The sequence below is a fragment of the Phoenix dactylifera genome, chromosome 3, assembly GCF_051530095.1.
Source record: "Phoenix dactylifera cultivar Ajwa chromosome 3, Ajwa_hap1_PhDact_Kaust_v1.1, whole genome shotgun sequence".
NCBI classification, from domain to species: domain Eukaryota; kingdom Viridiplantae; phylum Streptophyta; class Magnoliopsida; order Arecales; family Arecaceae; genus Phoenix; species Phoenix dactylifera.
Genome location: NC_143192.1, coordinates 34,585,067 through 34,607,500, shown reverse-complemented (window position 1 = coordinate 34,607,500; position 22,434 = coordinate 34,585,067). Strand labels below are relative to the sequence as shown.

The following is a 22,434-nucleotide window of genomic DNA, read 5'->3' as shown; positions in this document are numbered from 1 at the left end:
GCACAGATGGTCCATGTGTCTCCCTCTCTCTCCGGAGTGCTCCAATCTGCTGCCTCAGATCACTGATATCAGCAGACATGACATCCAACCGGGCGTCTAATCGGCTCGTGAGCCCGTCAGTAATAGTCCTCGCCTGGGCTGTCATGAGCTCTGTCATCCTGCTCCAGAAGTCATCCGTATCTGTCGGAGGAGCAGATGACGATGGTCCAGCCTCTGAGGGTGCAGTAGGATGATCCATAGGCTCCTCATCCTCATCCTCTGGTGCCTCTCCCTCTGGTGCCTCACCCTGAATGCCTGCACCGGTGTGAATCCACTGCCCGTTCACTTTCGCATATCCCATGCGTATGAGTGTCCGTGCAGTGTACGTGTCTGTGGGATGCAGATTCTTGAATGCCTCCTCCTCGAGAGGTAACCCATGCTGACGGAAGATCAATGTAAGTATCATACCATAAGTTAGTGATACCCTGTTGTTGCATATTACCTTCCTCATCTGCCTCAATATCATGGCCGGAAGATTTAGGGGAATCCCCCGAATTATACACTCCATAACTGCAAGATCTCGCTCTGAGATGAGATCGAATCTCCCGGTCTTTGGAAATAAAATCCTATTGATCATGTTGAGCAATAATCTCATCTCAGCAGAAAGAGAGCTAGCTATTACCTTTTGAGAGAAGTCGAAGTTCTCATTTTCCATGATCAATCGTAAGGCTCCCATTTTGTCTTCTGGCCTCTCCGGAGTAGCTCCTGTGCAGGGTAGGCGTAGTAGCTCACTCAAGCTCTCCTCGGATACACGGATCCGAAACCCTCTAACATCTGAAATAAGCCCTCCCATACCAGTCTTGAGGAAGGCGTAGAACTCTTGGACCAACCCGGGGTAAACCACCACATCAAGGGAGCAAAGATACTCCCAACCTTGTCTTTGGATCCATTCCCAAATCCTAAATCCTTCTTGGTTGAAAAACTCCGAATGGATCCTTCTCCCGGTAGTAACCGGCCTCCCCGCAAATCTTGCAAGGATCACTGAGGGGGAAGGAGGAGGAGGGACCTCCGCACGTGCCTCACGTCATGGAGACACGGGAGAAGGCTCGGTAGGGCGCCTTTCCTCTTGTTGGACTCGGGTCACTCTTCCGGATCTCTTGGCTACGGCTCGTTTGGGTCCCATTTCTCCAAGATCTTTAGGAAATCTACTGTTTGGAAGAGTTTAGTGGAGATTGGAGAGTGGGGACTAGGCTTTTCGGAAGAAGACAAAGGGCAAACAGTGCCCTAGATGAGCTCTCGGGCCCCCTTATAACAGTGGGGTCCCGATGTTGGGTCGACTCAAGAATTTTCTTGGGTCGACTCAACGTTGGGTCGACCCATATTCTGGGTTGGGTCGACCCAAGTGCAGAAATTTGTTTTCTCTCCCTTTTTGCTTCTAAAAGGTTTTCCTTGCTTCCAATCCTTATAAGCTCTTTATGGAACAATGATACATGAGTAAGAAATCTATAGATAACAAGTTTGACTCATGTTTCATGGGATTTTTGAAGTTAGAGGAATGTATCATGAGACTACTAGCTCCCTCTCATATTTATTCAATAAAAGGATCACATATACCTAATTCTCTCCTGAGCATACAGAATCTATCTTCACTCAATGGTTTTGTAAATATGTTGGCCAATTGTTTTTCTGTGCATATATGCTCAATACATACATTTCCATTTTGCACATGATCCCTAATGAAATGGTACCTTATTTCTATGTGTTTGGCCTTAGAGTGCTGAACTGGATTTTTAGTGAGATTGATAGCACTAGTATTATCACATTTAATAGGAATATTATCTAGTTTAACTCCATAGTCCTCTAATTGTTGCTTGAGCCATAATACTTAGGCACAACAACTACCAGCAGCTATGTATTCAGCTTCAGCTGTGGATAGTGCCACTGAATTCTGCTTTTTACTAAACCATGATACTAAATTGCTTCCTAAGAATTGACATGTGCCACTTGTGCTCTTTCTATCTAATTTGCATCCGGCAAAATCTGCATCTGAGTATGCAAGCAAATCTAGACATGAGTCTCTCGAGTACCATAATCCAATGGTGGTAGTTCCTCTTAAATATCTAAGGATTCTCTTAACTGCACTTAAATGTGACTCCTTAGGATCCGATTGGTATCTAGCACATATCCCTACACTAAATACAATGTCGGGTCTACTAGCAGTAAGATAGAGCAAGGATCCAATTAGTCCTCTATAAAGCTTAATATCAACACTTTTTCCTTTTTCATCTTTGTCTAGCTTACTAGTAGGATTCATTGGAGTGCCAATTCCCTTATGATTTTCATTCCCAAACTTCTTCAGTATTTCCTTTGTATACTTAGTTTGATGAATGAAAATGCCTTCTTTGGTTTGTTTGATTTGTAATCCTAAAAAGAAACTTAGTTCTCCCATCAAACTCATCTCAAATTCTCCATGCATTAAATCAGCAAATTCTTTGCATAGAGTATCATTAGTGGCACCAAAGATTATGTCATTTACATATATTTGTACCACTAATAGATTTTTGTCCTTTCTTTTGATAAATAAAGTTTTATCTACATTTCCTCTACAAAAATCATTTTCAAGCAGAAATTTACTTAGTCGATCATACCATGCCCTAGGTGCTTGCTTTAATCCATATAATGCCTTATGTAGTTTAAACACATGATTTGGCAATTCATGATTTTCAAATCCTGGAGGTTGTTCTACATATACTTCCTCCTCAATAATACCATTTAAGAAAGCACTTTTCACATCCATTTGATACAATTTAAAATCCATGAAACATGCAAATGCTAGAAGTAATCTAATAGCCTCTAATCTAGCTATAGGAGCAAATGTCTCATCAAAATCTATTCCTTCTTCTTGATTGTATCCTTTAGCTACAAGTCTAGCCTTATTTCTTATAACTACTCCATTCTCATCTAATTTATTTCTAAATACCCATTTTGTTCCAATTACTGAGTTATGCTTTGGTCTTTCAGTTAATGTCCATACATTACTTCTTTTAAATTGATTTAATTCCTCTTGCATGGCATTTATCCAATTAGTATCTTTTTCAGCTTCTTCATAAGTCTTAGGTTCTAATTGTGAAACAAATGCAAGATAATCATTTAAATTTCTAAGAGATGATCGAGTTCTTACCCCTTGTGATGGATCACCAATAATTAAGTCTTTAGGATGTCCATGTGCATACCTCCATTCTTTTGGCACGTCTTGGGGTTGTGGTGGCACGCAATCATCTCCCTTATCTTGATTTGGTATGTCATCAATTTTCAACTTCTCAAAATCAATAATTCCTGTATCATCATCAATAGAGTTTTCTTTCCTAGCAGACTCACTATCAGACTCATCAAATATAATATTGACCGACTCTTCCACTACTAAGGTTCTTTTGTTGAATACTCTGTATGCCTTGCTAGATGTGGAGTATCCTAAGAAGATACCTTCATCTGACTTGGCATCAAATTTACTTAAGTCCTCCTTGCCGTTATTTAAGATAAAACATCTACATCCAAACACTTTAAAATATTTTGCAGTGGGTTTCTTATTCTTCCAAAGTTCATAAGGAGTTTTCTTAGTTATAGGTCGTATTAAAACTCGATTTAAAATATGGCAAGAAGTGTTTATAGCTTCAGCCCAAAAGTACTTTGGAAGATTTGACTCGCACAACATTGTGCGTGCCATTTCTGCCAATGTCCTATTTTTTTCTTTCAACAACCCCATTTTGTTGAGGCGTTCTAGGTGCTGAAAATTGATGTGATATTCCATTTTTAGTGCAAAATTCCTCGAAGTGTTGATTTTCAAATTTCGTGCCATGATCACTTCGAATTGCTACCAATGTGAGTTTCTTTTCATTTATGATTTTATTGTATAGTTTCAAAAATTCTGAAAATGCTTCATTCTTATGTGCCAAAAATGAAACCCATGTATACCTTGAAAAATCATCAACAATGACTAGTCCATATTTCTTTCCTCCTAGACTTGTAGTTCTAGTAGGTCCAAATAAGTCCATATGTATGAGTTCAAATGGTCTAGTTGTTGACACTACATTTTTCGATTTAAAAGATGATCTAGTTTGTTTTCCTAATGAACATGGTCCACATATTTTGTCCTTTTCAAAAATCAATTTTGGCACATCCTTTATTAATTCCTTCTTAACTAGTTTTGATATTAATTCCATACTAGCATGTCCTAGTCTTCGATGCCAAAGCCAACTAGTTTTATTCTTCTTTTCTTCATTAGTAATTAAGCATAAACCATTTTTCTTGCCTAATTCATGAAGATCTACTAAGTAAATATTTCTTTGCCTTTGTCCTACAAGTACAATGCTATTATCTTTAGGATTTGTGATTATACATACAGATGCTTCAAATGTAACTTTAAATCCTTTATCACAAAATTGACTTATACTAAGAAGATTATGTTTCAAACCTTTAACTAACAAAACATTTTCTATAAAAACAGATGGAGCAATGAAAATTTTACCCTTTCCAATGATATACCCTTTACCATTGTCTCCATAGGTTACTACTCCACCTTTCTTTGGTTCCAAGGTGACAAATTGATCTTCGTCACCGGTCATGTGTCTTGAACAGCCGCTATCTAGATACCAACGTTTTTCAACTTTATCAGCTGCAAGACACACCTGCAATCAAAATCAAGATGAAACTTTAGGTACCCAAACTAAGTTGGGTCCTTTAGGGTTAGTACTCCATGTTCCTTTTGGAACCCAAACTTTCTTGAATTTAATCTTTTGATTATTACTTGATTTGTTTTGACTAGACTTTCTAAAGTTACATTCATATGCTCTATGTCCTATCTTATTGCAACAATAACAAGTAACATTTTCATTTTTAGCTTTTACAAAGATATTCTTTAAGAATTTTTGTTTTGTATTTGTTCTATAACCTAAACCAGCCTTATTATATACAGCTCTTTGACTATCAAGTATCATATTCAATTTGGTAGAACTAAGAGTAAATTTATCTACCAAGGATTTATACTTTTCAGCATCTTCTTTTAACTTAATATTTTCAGCAATTAGATTCTTGGTTTCATTTTCAAGTTTCCTACTTAACGTTTCATAGTTATTAGATAGTTTTATTTTATCTTTAATGAGAGATTGATTTTCTTCTTTTAGAGCTTTATTTTTATTAATTACTTTCTTATGTTCTTCCATGAGTTCTAAAAATGCATCATGTAATTCATCAACAGTAAAATCACAGTCAAGTTCAGAATCTACCTCATCGTCATTGGCCATATGACATATTTGGGCCGTGTCTTGATGATCTTCATCCTCTGAACTTGATTCCTCACTTTCACTCCAATCAGCCATAAAATTCTTCTTTTTCAATTTTCTTGCCATCCACTTCAAATCTGGGCAATCTATCTTATAATGCCCGGGTTTGTTACACTCATAGCAAATAGGGGTTTCTTTCTCCTTTTCTTTGTCCTTACCCTTTTCTTTGTCCTTACCCTTCTCTTTGCTTGAGTTACCTTTAGAGAAGGGCTTCTTTTTATGGAATCTATTCTTACCTCTCATGAATTTTCTGAATTTCCTCCCAAGAACTGCCATCCCTTCTTCATCAATATCTTCATCATCATCTGAATCTTCTGATTCAGATTGTTGTCTAGGGGTGGTAGTTTTTAGGGCTATAGGCTTTCTTCTCTTGACCTCATCTTCAGAATTTTGCCTCATAGTCAACTCATGGGTCATGAGTGATCCTAGAAGCTCCTCTAGCTGCAGTGTGTTGAGGTCCTTTGCTTCTTGTATGGCGGTTACCTTGGCCTCCCAATTCCTTGGTAGAGACCTGAGAATTTTTCGCACCAAATCAGAATTAGAATAAGATTTTCCTAAACTTTTAAGCCCATTTATAATATCAGTAAAACGAGTAAACATATCAGTTATGGACTCGGTAGAATCCATTTTAAACAATTCATACTTATGTACTAATATGTTTATCTTTGATTCCTTGACTTGATTGGTCCCTTCATGTGTGACCTCAAGTCTATCCCAAATTTCTTTGGCAGTGGAGCAAGTGGATATTCTATTGAATTCATTTACATCTAAAGAGCAATAAAGTATATTTATGGCTTTTGCATTTAACTGTGCTAGTCTTCTATCATTTTCATTCCAATCCATTTCTGGTTTGGGTATGATAGTGCCTTCTATATTGAGTGTGGGTGTGTGAGGTCCTCTAGTGATTATTTGCCATAGTTCATAATCTGAAGCTTGAATGAATATCCTCATTCTAGCTTTCCAATATGCATAGTTTGTGCCATTAAATAGAGGTGGTCTATTCGTGGATTGCCCCTCACTCATTGCACCTCCCACTTGGGTTGCCATGATCTTTAACTCTTGATTGTTAGATCAATGAGCACTATTGGAGCACCTTGCTCTGATACCACTTGTTGCCCAAGGTGACAATCCAAGAGGGGGGGGGGGGGGGGTGAATTGGTTTCTTTTAAACTTTTGGTGCTTTTAAAACTTTCTTAGTTAAATGCGATGGATGCTTTCTTAGGTTATTTGTGTGAGTTAACTAATGCAAGAATAAAAGATAAAGCAAGAGAGAATGAAAGCACAAGCACAATCCAAACACAACAATGTATAGTGGTTCGGTGCTCTCCTTAGCACCTACGTCCACTCCCCAAGCGTACCCTTGGGATTTCACTATAATCTCGCGGATTACAGTTGGATTGTTTTCCGGGCTCACAATCCAAAAACCTTGTTGGTTTTACGGGCTCACCAACGAACCTTTACAACTATGGTTTTCCGGGTTCACCAAAAACCTTGTTGGTTTTACGGGCTCACCAACGAACCTTTACAACTATGGTTTTCCGGGTTCACCAAAAACCTTGTTGGTTTTGCGGGCTCACCAACGAACCTATACAACTTTGGTTTTCCGGGTTTACCAAAAACCTTTGTTGGTTTTGCGGGCTTACCAACGAACCTTTACAAAGTGTTTAAGCAAATGAAAAGAAAAGATTTAAACTCCTAAATGAGCATATAAAACAATATGAACAATAAAGAAGAGTTAGAAAGAAATTATCGCTTTGAAGTCGCTTTGCTCTTCTTTTTCAAGGAAGCTTCACTCTTCAAGGGGGGAAGGAGCTCTTGATGCCTCTTTGAATGTGCTCAATCCCTTTCTTTGATTCTTGAATGAAGCTCTTGATGAAGGAGATTAGGGCTCTTTGGTTTTCTTGTGTATTCTTTGATTTCCCACTCAAAAGTTGTTTATTCTGATGAATAGTGCCCCTTTAAATAGTTTTCAACCTTCCTTGGACAAGCCCCATTCGTCAGATTTGAAAAACTAGCCGTTACATGCCTTGGGAAGGACAAAAAGTACATCTGCAGAACTAGCCGTTACTGTTCAGCCCGTGTTTGGGTCGGCTCAACCTGTCCTTGGGTCGACCCAACTTTGCCTTGGGTCGACTCAACCATTTCTTGGGTCGACCCTCTCAGTAACCACAGAAACCTCAATTTCAGCCTTCCTTCCCATGGGTTGACCCAACCATTTTTTGGGTCGACTCAAAGTTCACTTGGGTCGACTCAACTTCTTCTTGGGTCGACCCTCTCAGTAATTCCAGAGAACTGTTTTCTGTCTGTCTTTCTGTCTTGCCCTTTGGGTCGACCCTCTCAGAGTTTGGGTCGACTCAAGCTTGGGTCGACTCAACCACTGTGTGGGTCGACCCTCTCAGTAAATCCAGAGAGCATTCTTCCTTTGCGTTTTGAGGTTCTTTGGAGGTTGGGTCGACTCATGCTTACCTTGGGTCGATCCAACTCACTGTTCATTTGTGCTGTTTTTGCAGGAGTGTGCCAAATGATTCCTTGATGTGCCGGGGTCGACCCAATCAACCTATGGGTCGACTCAATTCACACTTTGCTGCATTCTCAAGGTTAGATTCATCCAAATGAACAAGACCATATATATATATTTTCAATTAAGCAAATGTACTGAGAGTAATGAACTTATAAATGAAGTATCAATTTAACTTATAGCATGCTCTAGATAATTCCTTGTTAATCATCAAAATAACACTATCATCCTCATCCTCACCTAGGGCTAATCTTTTTGCCTCGTACTCTCTTTACATCCCATTCTGAAAGACCCAACAATCTTCGAGAGGGTGGTGTATTATCAGTGATATGGGCAATAGTTAGGATTGTCCTTTCGATCGACCTCGTTGGGTCTTTTTTTTTTTAGTTCGGTGAGGGTTCAAGATCTTCTTATCAGCACTATTGCGAACAGCGACCTTACTTTGTCCGACTTGAAAAAGTATTACATCTCGGGACTACCACGAGGTTTGCGTTCTTTAGAAAGAAGAAAGACCGAAAGCCTTAGATGAGATTCCAGACAGAAATTGCTTCTCAAGAAGCTGAGAAGGTAGGCTAATAGACCGGATTGAGTTGATCAACAAGCAGAATCGACATGAACCTTAACGTTGAAATGAGAGATTGGTGAAATGATTGCACAAACAAAGCCTGATGAGGTGGTTTGCTCCTAAAATAGTCCACCCATCCTAAAAGTGGTCTTCCAAGCAATTTCTCCTGCAAACCACTTCGAGGGTGGTCAACCTCCATTAAAACATCATTTTGATATTCTACACAATTCCATCAAAACATATCTTAAGGATATGGGGAGTCCCATCTTTCCATATATCCAAGATATGGAATAACCTAATCAAATCCCATAAGTATTAAACATAAAATTGCACAAAAATAATAAAAGAAGATATATAATGTCCCAACCCCTTTTAAGCAACTTATCTGGTTTTTTAAATTGCTTTCAAGCCATTATCATCCTCTTCAAGATTTGTGCCTTCTATTGATGCTAATTATGCCTTGCATTGATGTTCAGGGCTAAATTTTTCATCATAGTTAAATCGTAATCCTTTGTTTCATTTTTCTTGCATCTTCTAAAAGTCAATTTATTGATAGGAGGGGCTTGATCTTTTCCTTTAGAGCTCATAATATATGGTTCACAAATTGTTTGCTACCATATTTGAGAGTTAATTTATATAGCTTCTCCTCGAAGGCCAGCCATGGAAAACGCTTGTACATGAGTTGTTGGTTCAAGGACCTTCATTCCTATCCTGCTTTCATCTCGAAGACCCAATCATCATATTGGCAAGTCTCTCAAGCTCCCAAAATAGTTCTAAATTAGAACAACTCTGAAAGAATTCCTGTTGGACCTTCTGCATGGTGGGAAAACCAAATTAGCCCGGGCGAACTGTGACGATGATATAGATCAAAAATATAGGATCCTATCTTACCATATCTTAGACATATCGAATAACCTAATCAAATCCCGCATTGTTGGAAATAAAGTTACATAAAAAGTCACGAGAAAGGCAGAAATATCACAGATTTATTCAAAATTTTGTAGAAGGAACACATGGACAATAACTACGAGGATCTTTGGAGAACCTTTTCCTGGAACTTTTCCTTAAAAATGGAAATGAAGAGAAGAACCGCAAGGTCAATCATAGGATGTCACGGGATTCTCATGGTGAGCCAGTGATAGAATGGTTTGAGGAGTAGTTATCGCAGAGGACCACATAGATTCTCCCTCTTGGACATTTTCCAAAACCACATTACAACTGCCAATGTCGAGCCTGGTTTGGACCAGAATCCATGGAACTTGGAAGAAGAAATTTACCTTCAGATGAAGGTCCAACCTGCTATGGAGTTTGTAGATCAATTGACATATGTTACCATTTTTCTGTCTATACTCCTAAGAGCATGCCAGTCTAATTAATTCGATCATATTTAGTTTAATACTCTTACCATTTTTCTTTTTCTCCTTCAATGGCAGACTCACGGCTCTGAACATGGTGGATCTGGGGGCATGCCTATCAACGTACCCATCTAATTCTAGACTTTGGATTCTCGGGAAACACGGTTTTGGCAAAAAAAAATCCAAAATAAATGGACAACTTGGAATAGGTCCATAGAGGTACGGACAGCATCAAAAGATTTTCTTTTGGAGAGATCTACTAGAAACAAAGCAACTTCAACCACCTATCATGATGTCAACACATATCATGACTTGCTGATTTGAGTAATATATATAATCCTTAAGCTGTTTACAAAAGAAGATAGACAAATAGCAACTCAAGGAAGCAGATAAACCTTATACACCTCTTTGCCAGTGGTGCTGACTTAAGGACTTCAACCTGCATCACCATATAGCCTCCACCATAGAAAAGTGTCAAGAAACATACGTGAGAGGACCTTCAGCTCGCAAGGCTTCTTTTTTTTCTACACCTCTATTGGCTAGGTTTTTCTCCTCCAGCTTAGACTCGCAGCATATTTTGTGGTCAGGAAGGTATGGAGTTTTTTCTGCTTTAATGGATGCCGTTGCCCGTAATCACTTCAGAAATTAACTAAGAGAAACACTTCAGATTCAGCTTCACTTCAGATAATAACGTTGTGAGGCTGGTAATCTGAACTTTCTTTCTTGTGAATAACAGAACATGAATAAAGTCACACAGTGCGAAGAACCAATTTTTGTGAATAGCAGAACTGTTGCTACAGAGAGAACTCTTCCTTGGGAAAAGACTCCGGCATCTGGAATCTGGATGCCCTCTATCTCCGTACTTTGATGGGCAAATCTCAGAATGGGATAAGAGGAATGCAACTTATCATGATTCATGTGGCTCCGAGGGGCCAGAGAAAATGTCTCCCTTCTTGGTAAGTGGTGGATCCTCGGGAAGAAGAGGGGCGGAGTCATCATTTACATATAAGATACTCTTGCCTGCCTGTGCCTCTTTGTAGCGGGCCCATGTGACCAGGTATAATCCAGCAATGATCAAAGCACCCCCAATAACGCTGCTAGGACATGGGAATAAAGAGTTATGGCATGAAACGGAGGTCTAATTGACCTAAAGCCTACAAAATTAACAACAGCATGCATGCTTGAAGAATTGACTTGTATTATAACCAATGTAAGATATTGATAATTAACTTAACCACAAAAAGTGTCAAAACTTGACTGGCACTTCTCACCTAAGGGCTTTCCCCTAGAGGAGGTCTTGAGTTTAAATCCCAGGTATTGCAAAAAAAAACTTAACTATAAAAAATTGACTCCAATTTTCAGCCCACAAATTACTCAGATTAGAAAATGTGAAACTGAATAAAACAGTGACATAATAGCTGATAAAAAGGTACCAAAGCACAACAAAGACAGAAAATGCCAAGCCATAATGTTGGGATATGGATTGGAGTAAGACCTTCCGAGATAGATGGCGTTTCCCAGGAACACTTTTGACAGGAAGGCAGAAAATGCAGGTTGGAGTGGATTGTACAGAGACACTAATGTAGGTCCTATGATTTTGTTGGACCATGTCGTTAGCCCATAGTTAAGAGCAGATGCAATGATTCCCTGAAAGAGTAGGTCATACATGATGTTATGTATAGTGCATAAGAAGATAAAATCAATTGCTTCATCAAATTCTAGTTACCACATATTTAAAACTAAATTCAGTTCTGGGTACTACAGAAGGCGTGTTGGAGATTCACAGGGTGTCAACCTTATTTTGTGCAGTATATTGTTCCAAAGTGCAAAAATTAGTCCACTCTTTAGAAATGCTACTAAGAGGGAAATAGGATCAATCAAAAGATGCTAACAGAACCCAATTGTCCAAACATAAATGAGGTACAGGAAAGCAGGTTTGTTGTTGGAGATCAAAAAAGGCATGCATGACTTGCTGAGCTTTTAAAAATATATTCTTAAAAGTTAAAAGTGAAACGCATGAAGTGTAAAATCTTACAGCATATAGGACAGCTATTATCTCAGACCATGTCAAGGTCCAGTCTGTAGAACCATTAGTTGCAAGCAGTCCTGTCGATACCATCAAGAATGCACCAAAAGCATAAGAGTATGCTGTTAAAGATAAACTGGCAGGATACTTTGTCAATACTGGAGCCTGAAATTGTTGAAAAATCATATGAGATTGCAAAAGGACTACAGAATTATAAAGAAAAGAAAAAGAAAGAAAACTTTAAATGAATTGATACCACTCACCCTTTGCAATGATCTCACCATATTAAACAAGAAGTCAAAATTCAAGTATCTGCACTTTTGTGCAACTTACAGTCTTCCCAACTAAAATCTTATTTGACAAGATTGAGTTTAACACTATCTAGTATCTACTAATTTGGCGTTCTTCAGAAAAAGGTTATCTAAGTTTTATTAAGATGCAAGGTTCGTCGTTTTAGTACCGGACCCTATACCGGTGCCACACTAGCATAATATCGGTACGGTACAGTACGAAAATTTTTTACATACCGAGTGTAGGTACACCACTCATATCGGATACTGGTACCGAACCGATACAGTACGGTATGTCCCGTACTGTCCAGTTCGGGCCGGTATGGCATACTATATTAAGATGTTAATACTGTTGGAGGTAACCACGAATACCCCGAACTTTGTATCATCTCTACCCCAAAATTTGTCTTTAATTACTTCTTCTGCTCTGCATACAGTGCATAATCATAATTATTTTCTAAATTGAAAGCTATGTTGGTTTGCCGGGCAGCGGACTTGTTGCCTCTATAGAAGGCTCATTACAGGCGAACTAAAACAAAAATACCACACAACAACAACTGATATAGGAAAATTTATCACATATCATGAGTGTAATGTTTATTGTAGCAAAATATTACATGAAATCACACCCTAAATGTGTCCTTGGACATGCCTGTATACTAGTTTTTACAAGTATCCATGCAATGTATAAAGGAAGAGCATCGCAATGGGGCCCAACATGTTAACAGAAGAATCCCTGCAACACTGGCAGCCACATGGCAAGAGGGGGATTGTTGGGATTTACAAAGGTGTACAATTCATGGGAAGATTGGGGTATAAAGTACCAAGTCTCTCATGCCACATGACCAACCAGCAGTATATGGTAATAGATTTGGGCTTTGTAGTATTAATCTGAAAAGGAGTATGACTTCTAAAATTCAAATAAATAGGGCAACAGTAGCTTCTGTAATCCAGTACCTGTAAAGCTAGATAAGCAGCCATGCAACAACAATTTCCAATTAAACACAAAACACCAATGTGCCATTTGTCAAAACCAAACTCAAGCAATCTTGATGCTAGAGACCCAGCCAACTCAAGCTGAGGCTTCATTCTTGCCCCATTCTGAGATATTCCATCAGAGACACTGGGTCCAATTATCGCTGGACCTCTATATAAAACCATCAATATGGCCCCTGAAACACAGACAAGCGTGCCCAAAACCTTCATGTGGCTTTCATATGTACGCAAGTTCACCATCTCAGCACTGCATGTAGTAAACATCAGAGTGAATTCAGAAAGGAACAGACTTGATTAAAGGTGTAGCAGTCCAGAGCAAAGAGGAAAGCAGCTCACCCCAATAACACAGCGAACATAAATGTGAAGACTGGTATTGCAGGCTGAACAGCTGCTGCATAAGTTGGATTTGTGTAACTGAGCCCCAGAAGAAATAGAAGCTGGTTGCCAAAAATCCTAGAAAAGGAACAATAACTGAATGGTTTGGTCTTTACTTAAATTATAAAGACCCAGCTGAACTGGTACAATTTAGGAGCTTACCCAGTTAATCCAAGAAGGCAAAATGATGCGAGAAGCCGACGAGTCAGTGGTGGGCGAACCCTCCTGCCGAAAATCATGGTCATATTAATTCTAACTACATTACAACAAAGTAACAAACAAGGCAAAAAATCAACATAGACAAAAACCTTATGATAAACCAAGAGATATTGGCAAAAGGAAATGTGGACCTCATTCTATTTCTATAGAATTTAAACTGACAACTCTAAATTTTCCATAAAACAAAGTGCGGATGACCATAGAATAACTTCAAGAAAAACAAGATAAAAAAGGACTTGCAATTTGCAAATGTTTGCAAAACAGAGCCATCATAATTGATAACAATGCATTGCCAGTATTTACTTCTGTGAGATGATGATGAATATTAAGAATCTGAAATAGAATAGAATACAATACAATGGGATAAAAGAACATGCAAATTTATATAAGCTCAGTTTACTCCATTGGCTAAGGTCAATCTGTAATGTCAAGCTGAGCTTAGCTACTATTGGCTACAAAATGAAGGCCGTCCAATTTGTCCCATACCTGGTGGTTTGGGACCAATGTGTTTGGAACCTTTCTTTGGGAGATAGAAAGACCTTGCACTGATATCAATTACAGCTTAGTTGCAAATTTTGGATCTTTTATTTTAGTGCCATTGATAGACTACTTCTGTCAATCCTACATTTTGAAGCAAGGTCTGCTGTACTGCCCGTCACAAATGTACTGTATTGTAACGAGAGAAAACTGGCACGAAACACACATTCAAGTCAGTACAAGCCCTATACCGCCACTACCAAAGCGTACTGCCTCATACAAAGCTGTACCAACCCGTACCGAAGCGTACCGACCCATACGAGGCATACCGAGATATGTATCAGTCCGTACCGAACGTACCGAGATAAAAATTAAGAAAATAAATAAATAAATTTTGGTATAGAGGTGTATCATACCATACTAAATTGATAAGGTACTGATATGGTACCCGGTACTGAAATTGCTGATCATGTTTTGAAGGATATCAAAGCGCACATGTTTTAGCTTCAGAAGGCTTGAACAATCTGGAATCTATGTACTGGTACGACGACCTCCCCAATCAATTGTGAGAATCAGCTAAAGTTGACAACTATTGTTGTATCTTCTCTAGAATTTGAATATCCTATCTCTTTACCAGAAAAATTCGCATATCTTTCATTTCTTCTCTTACTTACCATCTGTAAAACCAGACTCGGTCAGAACACTTGATCCATGCGTACCAGATATCAAGACAATCAATCCAGACCCCACAAACTCATACTCATCAATCCATTATAAGCCCACCACAACCAGAAGAGATCCTTCATCAGTTGGGGTATAACCAAAGGAGAACCAATCAATTTGATTCAGAAAGAAAGGAATAAAGAATCAAGTAATGATCTATCACAGTATAAAGAGACACTAAATGTATTAGACTAGAAAGAGAGAGAGAGAGAGAGAAGGGGGCGGGGTCCTCACCTCTCACGGAAGAAGGCGAGGGGGCCGAGGATGCAGAGGGCGAGGAGGTCACGGTAGACACAGAAGACGACTTGGTTCATCCCCACGTCCAGCACCGATTTCGTGAGCACGTGGTAACCTCCGTTCGCCGCCTGCACCACCGCCATCGCCGCGTGCGCCCTCGCCGTCCTGCTGCCTCCCCCCGCCATCCTCTCCTTCCTCTCCTCCTCTGAGCTTTCTCCGTTCTCTCACCTAATAGCTGCAGTATTTCCCCCTCTCCCTACTCTTCCCCATCCTAAGAAAAGTCCTTAATTTGCCTAAAAAATGGTAAAGCCCAGTAAAGTCTTCGCTTCTTCGTACAAGCGGCGAGACACGTCCCCATCGCGTGAGACGCACGCCTAGCAGCTACCGGATGGCGGATGGTCCCATTTGATTTGTATACTCTTCCATCCAACTCCATTCCCGGGCTTAGCTGGTAGTGAGGAGAAGTTCCTTCACAGTGTGAATCATTCCCCGACAATCTCGGATTCTTCTCTCCAGATCCTGAAATAACTGGCGATCGACCCACATGCCGCCCAACGGTAAATAAATACTGGGACCGGAGAAGGATCATAGGTTTGAACTATTAAAAAAAAAAAAAAAAAATTTGCATGGATACCGTTCTAAACATCAAATTTTACGGAAATACTTTTTCAAAATTTATATTTGCATATATACCCTCGTAAAACTCTGTTATTGTATAAATTCTCGTAATATAACAGTTGTTCTAACGGTATTAAAAAAAAGTCATATTTATATTAGTTAAAAATAAAATAAATTTTTAAAATTATGCTATTGTTTTTATTTTCTTTTTCTGCTATCGAGATCGTGATATATTTGCATATCTACTCATTAAGAATATTTTAATCATTTTAATTTGAAACTATTGATTTTTTAACGTCGTTAGATAGCATGGATGCATATGCAAAAATAAAAATAAAAAAAAAATAGAATGGCAAAACAAGTGTTTTACGAGGGTATACATGCAAATATCAATTTTGGAAGGATATTTATGCAAAATCCTATATTTAGGAGGGTATTAATGCAAAAAATCCAAAAAAAATAATTTGTTTAATTATTGTGTTGGCAATTAATTGCAAGTTATCTTTGATGAGTCGGTGCTGGATGGAGGTACGCGAGGCGGGGACAGGCTTTGTTATACGGAACCCTCACATTAGGATAGTGGCAGCGGGCGATTGCCAGTTGAAAAAAAAAAGTTTGTTTAATTATTGTGTTGGCAATTAATTGCAAGTTATCTTTGACGAGTCGGTGCTGGATGGAGGTACGCGAGACGGGGCAGGCTTTGTTATACGAGACCCTCACTCCAGGGTAGTGGCAGCGAGTGGTTACCAGTTGTTCGACGCATCAGTTCCGGAGGCGAAGTTGTGAGCTGCCTGGGCAGATCTTCGCCATTCGCAGCAAGTCATGCGGGCCGACTCGATCATCTTGAAGGGCGATTTGGCTACGGTCATTGGATGGATTCAGAGGGGTCCGAGTGATGACAGCACAGACCACCTCCTGATCCGAAATATTGGGATAATGATGAGAGATGGTGTAGCCTTCAAAGCCAAGCATGTATTCAGAAAGGCCAACGAGGTAGCCGACTGAGAGGCTACCAACGCGGTCCACCACTCAGGATATGCCCTGTGATCAGGAGAAGGGAACCTGCCACTAGCACTCCATGAGCTTGTATTTTTTGATTTTCTTGAGTGTATTCATATACGCATTGTATGAAGAACCCGTCAAAGAAAAAAAAAAAAAGCAAGTTATAAGAGAAATTTGAGCATACATTGATATATGATTATTCTGCTGAACCAATTGTGTTTTGCATTTTCCAGACAGTTAGGGCTCGTTTGGTTCGCGGGAAGCATTTTCCTTCCTAGGAATATGATTCCTGGAAAACAAATTTCTAGGAAGAAGATGCCTAGGAAAGTACTTTTGGCATGTTTGGTTGATCATGGGAAAGTGACAAATTTCCAAGATGCTCATATTTGGTTGGCTATCCACTTTCCTAGGAAAGTTATATATAATTCCTATTATGCCCTTAATAAAAATTAGGTTTTTAATGCCTCTTTAATGCTTCTTTAATGCTGAAAGGACTTTTTGGGAAAAAGTAAAAATGGAGTGATCCCGCCTCATGGGAAAGTAACTTTCCCATGTTTCTCATGGGAAAGTAACTTTCCCATGTTTCTCATGGGAAAGACTTTCCCATGAAATGCGGGAATCACATTCCCATGGGAATACAACTTTCCCTTCTCTCTCCTTTGAAAACTCCAACCAAACAAGAGGCATCTCATTACTTTCCCGTTGACCACACTTTCCCCCCTTCTTTTTCCGCGAACCAAACGAGCCCTTAGTGATTAAGTCTGAGCATGAGATCCCAATTAGTACACGGCATAAATGGTCACCAGCTACTAACCTCCCGCGCTTGCCCAAAGTTCAAATATGCTGGCTTTGCACAAAGTACCTGTGAATAAAGCAAGACATGAACTTTGACATCAAACATATTTGCAAGGATATCCGAAAGCAGCACGTAGTGCTTGGGATGGTAATTAAGCTCTGTGAATTGCAAATACCATATTATTCCTTACAGGAAGGATTGCACCCAATAGTTACAAATTCAGATTAAAAATAATAACAGAGTTAGCGAACCAAGATGTCGCAAAGAGCATCCAAGGTGGTGATGATACTGCAGGTGTTCCTAGTGATCCAAAAGTGATCTAATCCTTGCACTCGGTCAGCATATTCAACTTAATTGTCTTGTTTCTTCAGAAGGGAGGCGAGCCCTATGGGCCAACTGTTGCTAGCTGATTTCTCCTGCTTAGGGGTAACCTCCGATGACCTGCAATCGACACAAAATAAGAAAAAAGGTGGAGGAATCGCTGCACAAGATGGTGAAAGATGAGCAAAACATTGTAGCAAACAAGAGATTGCATTTATTTACAATGTGACGATGATATCAGAGGAAGTTCCATGGCACAGTAACAAATGAAGGACCACCATACCAAACCATAAATCCGTAGATAACACTTATATGGCAGTCCTTCTAGAGATGTCCTTTAGATACAGAATCAAACCATTAAAAGGTAATAGCTGAAAACATTATATCAAAAGCAATCTGTAGATAAAAAGCCAACCCCTACCTGCCTCTTGAATAACTAGTGAAGGTTTCCATAATGCAATCGATTGTGTTAGTAAATGTACAACCAGGCCCTTTTGGGCTAGAAGAATTGTCACTACTACAAGAATCCCTCACGAAATCTCTCATACATAAAGGTCTATGCATGGGCAACCTCATAGAGGTGACTTAATAAGAGCTCTGTCACGTTCTAATAGGGACCATACTCTAGCCCTCACTAAGCTTTGCTACCTTATGCCTTGCTAAGCAATATGTGAAAAATGTATATCCTTGCCCTAGTAGCATGTCAGTGAAGACAGGTTTAGCATCAGTATGATGTCCCATTTGGATGTAGTCAAGCAAATAGAACATATGATCATTCCCCAGAAAGCCATGATGCCACTTGATCAGTACACGGAAACACTCAAGGTTAACTCCATTGTTTTCATGATGTGATATCCATACTTGTCAGTACCAACTCCTCTTTCTTACCCTCAATTTTCCCATCCACTCGAAGTTGCTGGTAGGTTTGGCAAAGCCCTACCAGTTTATTATCAAAAGCTGATGACAGGTAGAACAAACTGGTGCTCAGAAGTGAAACAACTTTTCAAGAAAAACCTCGATTTAGTTATTAAACTAACCTGGTCAATGAACATCGGAATGATATTTTAATGAGAGTTCGAAGTGTCCATATAATTAAATAATCTGATAGAAGCTTCAAAAAGTCAACTCAGTGAGCAATATCTTATGCACATTTGTACTCAATTTTATAAGGTTTTATGGTGCAGCTCATACGAAAATGGTCCTGAACACCAAGAAAGTGTCATTTCTTTCCTTTTTCTGGGAAAAATAAAGCATGCAAGTATAAAGTTATATGGTAAAAGATAAATAAAGAGAATAGGAACTAATATGCATACACAGGAGGCAGTGGACCCTCATAAGCAAATGTTGATATGCCTTGACGCTGCTTATGCTTGGGATTGGCAGTGCATAATACATAGACTCTCCCACGACGCTTAACTGTTCTACAAAATTCACAGAGTTTCTTCACTGATGACCTCACCTTCATGGCTGTTTAAGATCAAAAGGTAAGCAAAATATCAGCTATAAAAGATAATAGATATTGATGCAAGATTTTGCAAACTCCTAGGCCTTCTTCTTTTAGTTCATTCATCTTTTCTTGAGTCAACATCTTAGTGACGCTAATCATCCAAATTCGCCTTCATCCAATAACTAAGAATTCAAGAGTTGTATTTATCTCCCTCCTCTACGAAGGGTTTTGTTTGTCTTAGCCCATGCTACACATTAATATCATAAACAAATTGAACAAAGAGAGATGAATTAGAAAAGATTTGGCAAACAAAGATGGAACATAAATAATCAGAAAAGAAAAAAATATTTCTCCTCTATCACTGATGAATGGTGAATGAATGTTTTCCTATCAACCATATTATCAATTTACTAAATAATATCAAGAAAAGAGAAATTTAGTGATTTTTTCATAAAAAATCTTTAGCAGTTAAAAATGGAAATATTTACGGAAATCATGGTAGCACGAGGAACAGGTTATAAGGGAGTTTGATACTTGTCTGTTGTTGAAAAAGAAAATGTAATTATGTACAAGTTCACTTTAAGTCAATAATGAAATAAAAGCCCTTATTGAAGTTCCACATCTCAAGACTCCTAACACCTCTAGTGGGAATCTACCGATATTAAATAAATGGATCCCTTATAGGAGACTTGTATGTTTGCTTTTCGATGCTGTTTAAAAGGGCTTTTGCACAGCTGACCTTGGCTCATGTCTTTAAGATATATCAAATTCAATATTTTATTTACTAATTAAATAGACGGACAACTATGCTTTTAAAAGTACACTGGGGTTAAAACAGACAATATATGCTTGTCCTACAACCAATTTCCCTATCCTGTGCATCAGAGTATGATTTTTCAGCTTAAACATGATTTTAAGATATCGAAAATGATTTCAGTTACACTTTCTTTTCTGATTTCATGCCCCTTTGATTTTCATAACTAAATTACATTGGTCACAAGTACCTGAATTAAAATAGTCATGAGATTGAAGCATCCATAAAAGTGAAACAATTTTTTTACCATCATCTTATTCCTAAATGCTTTCTCAGTGGTCAGCATTAAGTCTTTGTCTACTTAAGAAAATCATCCAAATTGCAAACAATTGATTTGTTCAATTCACTATAGTATTTTCTCCATATGATTTGCATAACAGACAACGGATATGAAGTAGAAGATAAAAAGTAAACGAGCATAAACACTGCCCCTCGACAAGGAAAATTGCAGAAAAAATATACCCCCAAGCAGATAATTTAATTTTATGGTGAACCTTTTGGTCAATAAGACATCAAAGATACGGAAAGGCCGAGATGGGGGTTAAGGGATTCAGCTGTAAGTTCTAGTGAAGGAAAAGAGATGGGGGTTAGGGTAGATAGCATAAATTGTCATTTAACAAGACAACAGAATGACCTTGTTTATGTAATGTGATTATCATTAGAAGAATAACCCTTTAAGTACATAAAATCCCAATATGCGATGTTTTTATTATCAAATCATGCCCTTAGTGCGATGAGAGTGAAACCGGAGCAAAATGAAAACAGATGCTTACATAGGAAATAATACTTGGAGCAAATGTTAATCTTACCAGAGATTTTGCGAAGCCACCAAAGGTCAAGGGAAGTAACCAGACCTGAGTCTGGGTCACAGGAGACTACGGGAGGCACCGTTACTCTTGAAATCTTATCATTCATGAAAGCAAGAAAGAGAAGAAAAAGGTTAAAGGTATCACAACCCTCTGAATTAGCGATAAGGCAACTAAGAGCTATATTCCATTTAGTCTTAGAAACAAGTAGCACCAAACTGATGGATCTAAAGACCTTAATCATGGTCTCAAAAGGATATAAGAGTAGGATTATGGGGCCTACTGAAAATAAGAAAAGAACATAGAAGTATTGTGAGAAAGAGTAGAAATCATCCAATTGGGGTTTTGGTGAGGCGGGAAGTAAGGGTTCCTGCTGGATGTGGAGCTTGTCAGGCGACGAAGGAGCCCATCTACCATGTTCTTTTTGGGTGCCCAAGAGCCAATCAGATATGGAGATGTGCTTCATCTCAGCCTAACCAGAGGCAGATGTGGGCGTCCACTGAGGAGTTCCTACGATATTTGGAGGCCTCGGTTCGGGGGGTCTGTACGAGAGGAGAGGGGGACTCGTGATGCCTACTTGGCCTATCACTGTTGGCTGGAGAGGAATACACGGGTTTTCAACGGCGAGAGCCTCCATCCGAGGGTGGTGGCGGACCGAGCTCTACGGCATGCGGCGGAGATCACCGACACTATTGAGGCTTCACCTATTAGGTTGGTCAGCGACATCTGGGGCCCCCATTCTGCTCTTGCAGCGTCCAGGACGATATTGGTATCCTGGGTGCCCCCACCCCCTAGCTTTCTTAAGGTGAACTTCGATGGCAGCGTAGCAACGGACGGAAGTTGCGGAGGTGTAGGATTTATTATTAGCGATCATGACGCCAGACTTGTGGCAGCAAGTGGACGGAGGATTTTTGATTCATCAGTGGTGACCACGGAGTTTCGGGTGGCCTAGGAGGGTGTCTCTTATGCGAGGCGGGTGCTAGGTGCGGGTTGCATCCTTCTCGAGGAGGACTCGACCACGGTGATCGAGTGGATCCGGAAAGAGGGGTGCTCAATTGAGGACCGGCTGCTGCTCCACGATATCCGCAGGGATTTGGAGGAGGTTGACTCCTACCAAGCCACGCACATATATCGGGAGACGAACGGTGCTGTAGATTGGGTTGCTTCCTTCGCGGCTCATCATTCGGAAGGCTTTTTCTGGATAGACCACGGGGCTGTGCCTATGCCTTTGCGCAGCATTTTGTTTTCTGATTTTATTGGCCATCTTCACACTCGTCAGGTGTGAGCCGCCGATGTACCCAAAAAAATATATATATTCATTTCAATGGACAACTAGGTTAAGGTAATGATATCATGGAACTACTAAATATTAATTAAAGACAATTAGTGATTAGAATAGATGTTAATGAAGCCTCTTACCAAATGCAATGCATGCACTTGCTTTAATTCTCCACTGGTAACAATTCTCAATATGAAAGATACTAAGGCCATGGTTCATAATCTAATCATGGCCAATCTGTTGGTTCACTCT

At 39.3% G+C, this 22,434-nt stretch overlaps 1 protein-coding gene across 2 annotated transcripts; it reads right to left on the bottom strand.

Moving 5' to 3' along the window:
* Positions 1-10,046: 10,046 nt before the first annotated feature.
* Positions 10,047-15,734, bottom strand: LOC103721314 (WAT1-related protein At5g45370-like). 2 transcript variants are annotated; one of them, XM_008811477.6, is made up of 7 exons: positions 15,097-15,708; positions 13,606-13,668; positions 13,405-13,521; positions 13,030-13,315; positions 11,792-11,947; positions 11,252-11,403; positions 10,047-10,850 (listed from the first exon to the last, which is right to left on the bottom strand). In XM_008811477.6, exons 1-7 carry the CDS (start codon positions 15,282-15,284, stop codon positions 10,664-10,666), a joined length of 1,149 nt encoding a protein of 382 aa, XP_008809699.2. In that variant the 5' UTR covers positions 15,285-15,708; the 3' UTR covers positions 10,047-10,663. The 2 variants fall into 2 exon arrangements, with proteins under 2 accessions (XP_008809699.2, XP_088574224.1); XM_088718098.2 differs by lacking the exon at positions 11,252-11,403 and having other exon boundaries at positions 15,097-15,734.
* Between the last annotated feature and the right edge of the window lie 6,700 nt (positions 15,735-22,434).

What these genes read in the sequence shown, in the direction of transcription:
- LOC103721314 (XM_008811477.6), bottom strand. Translation starts at nt 15,284, where the DNA reads ATGGCGGGGGGAGGCAGCAGGACGGCGAGGGCGCACGCGGCGATGGCG. An exon ending in CTGCTTATCTAGCTTTACAG is followed by an intron (nt 11,948 to 13,029) that starts GTACTGGATTAC and finishes CAACAATTTCAG; the next exon opens with GCTCCAGTATTGACAAAGTA. An exon ending in AACGCCATCTATCTCGGAAG is followed by an intron (nt 10,851 to 11,251) that starts GTCTTACTCCAA and finishes ATGTCCTAGCAG; the next exon opens with CGTTATTGGGGGTGCTTTGA.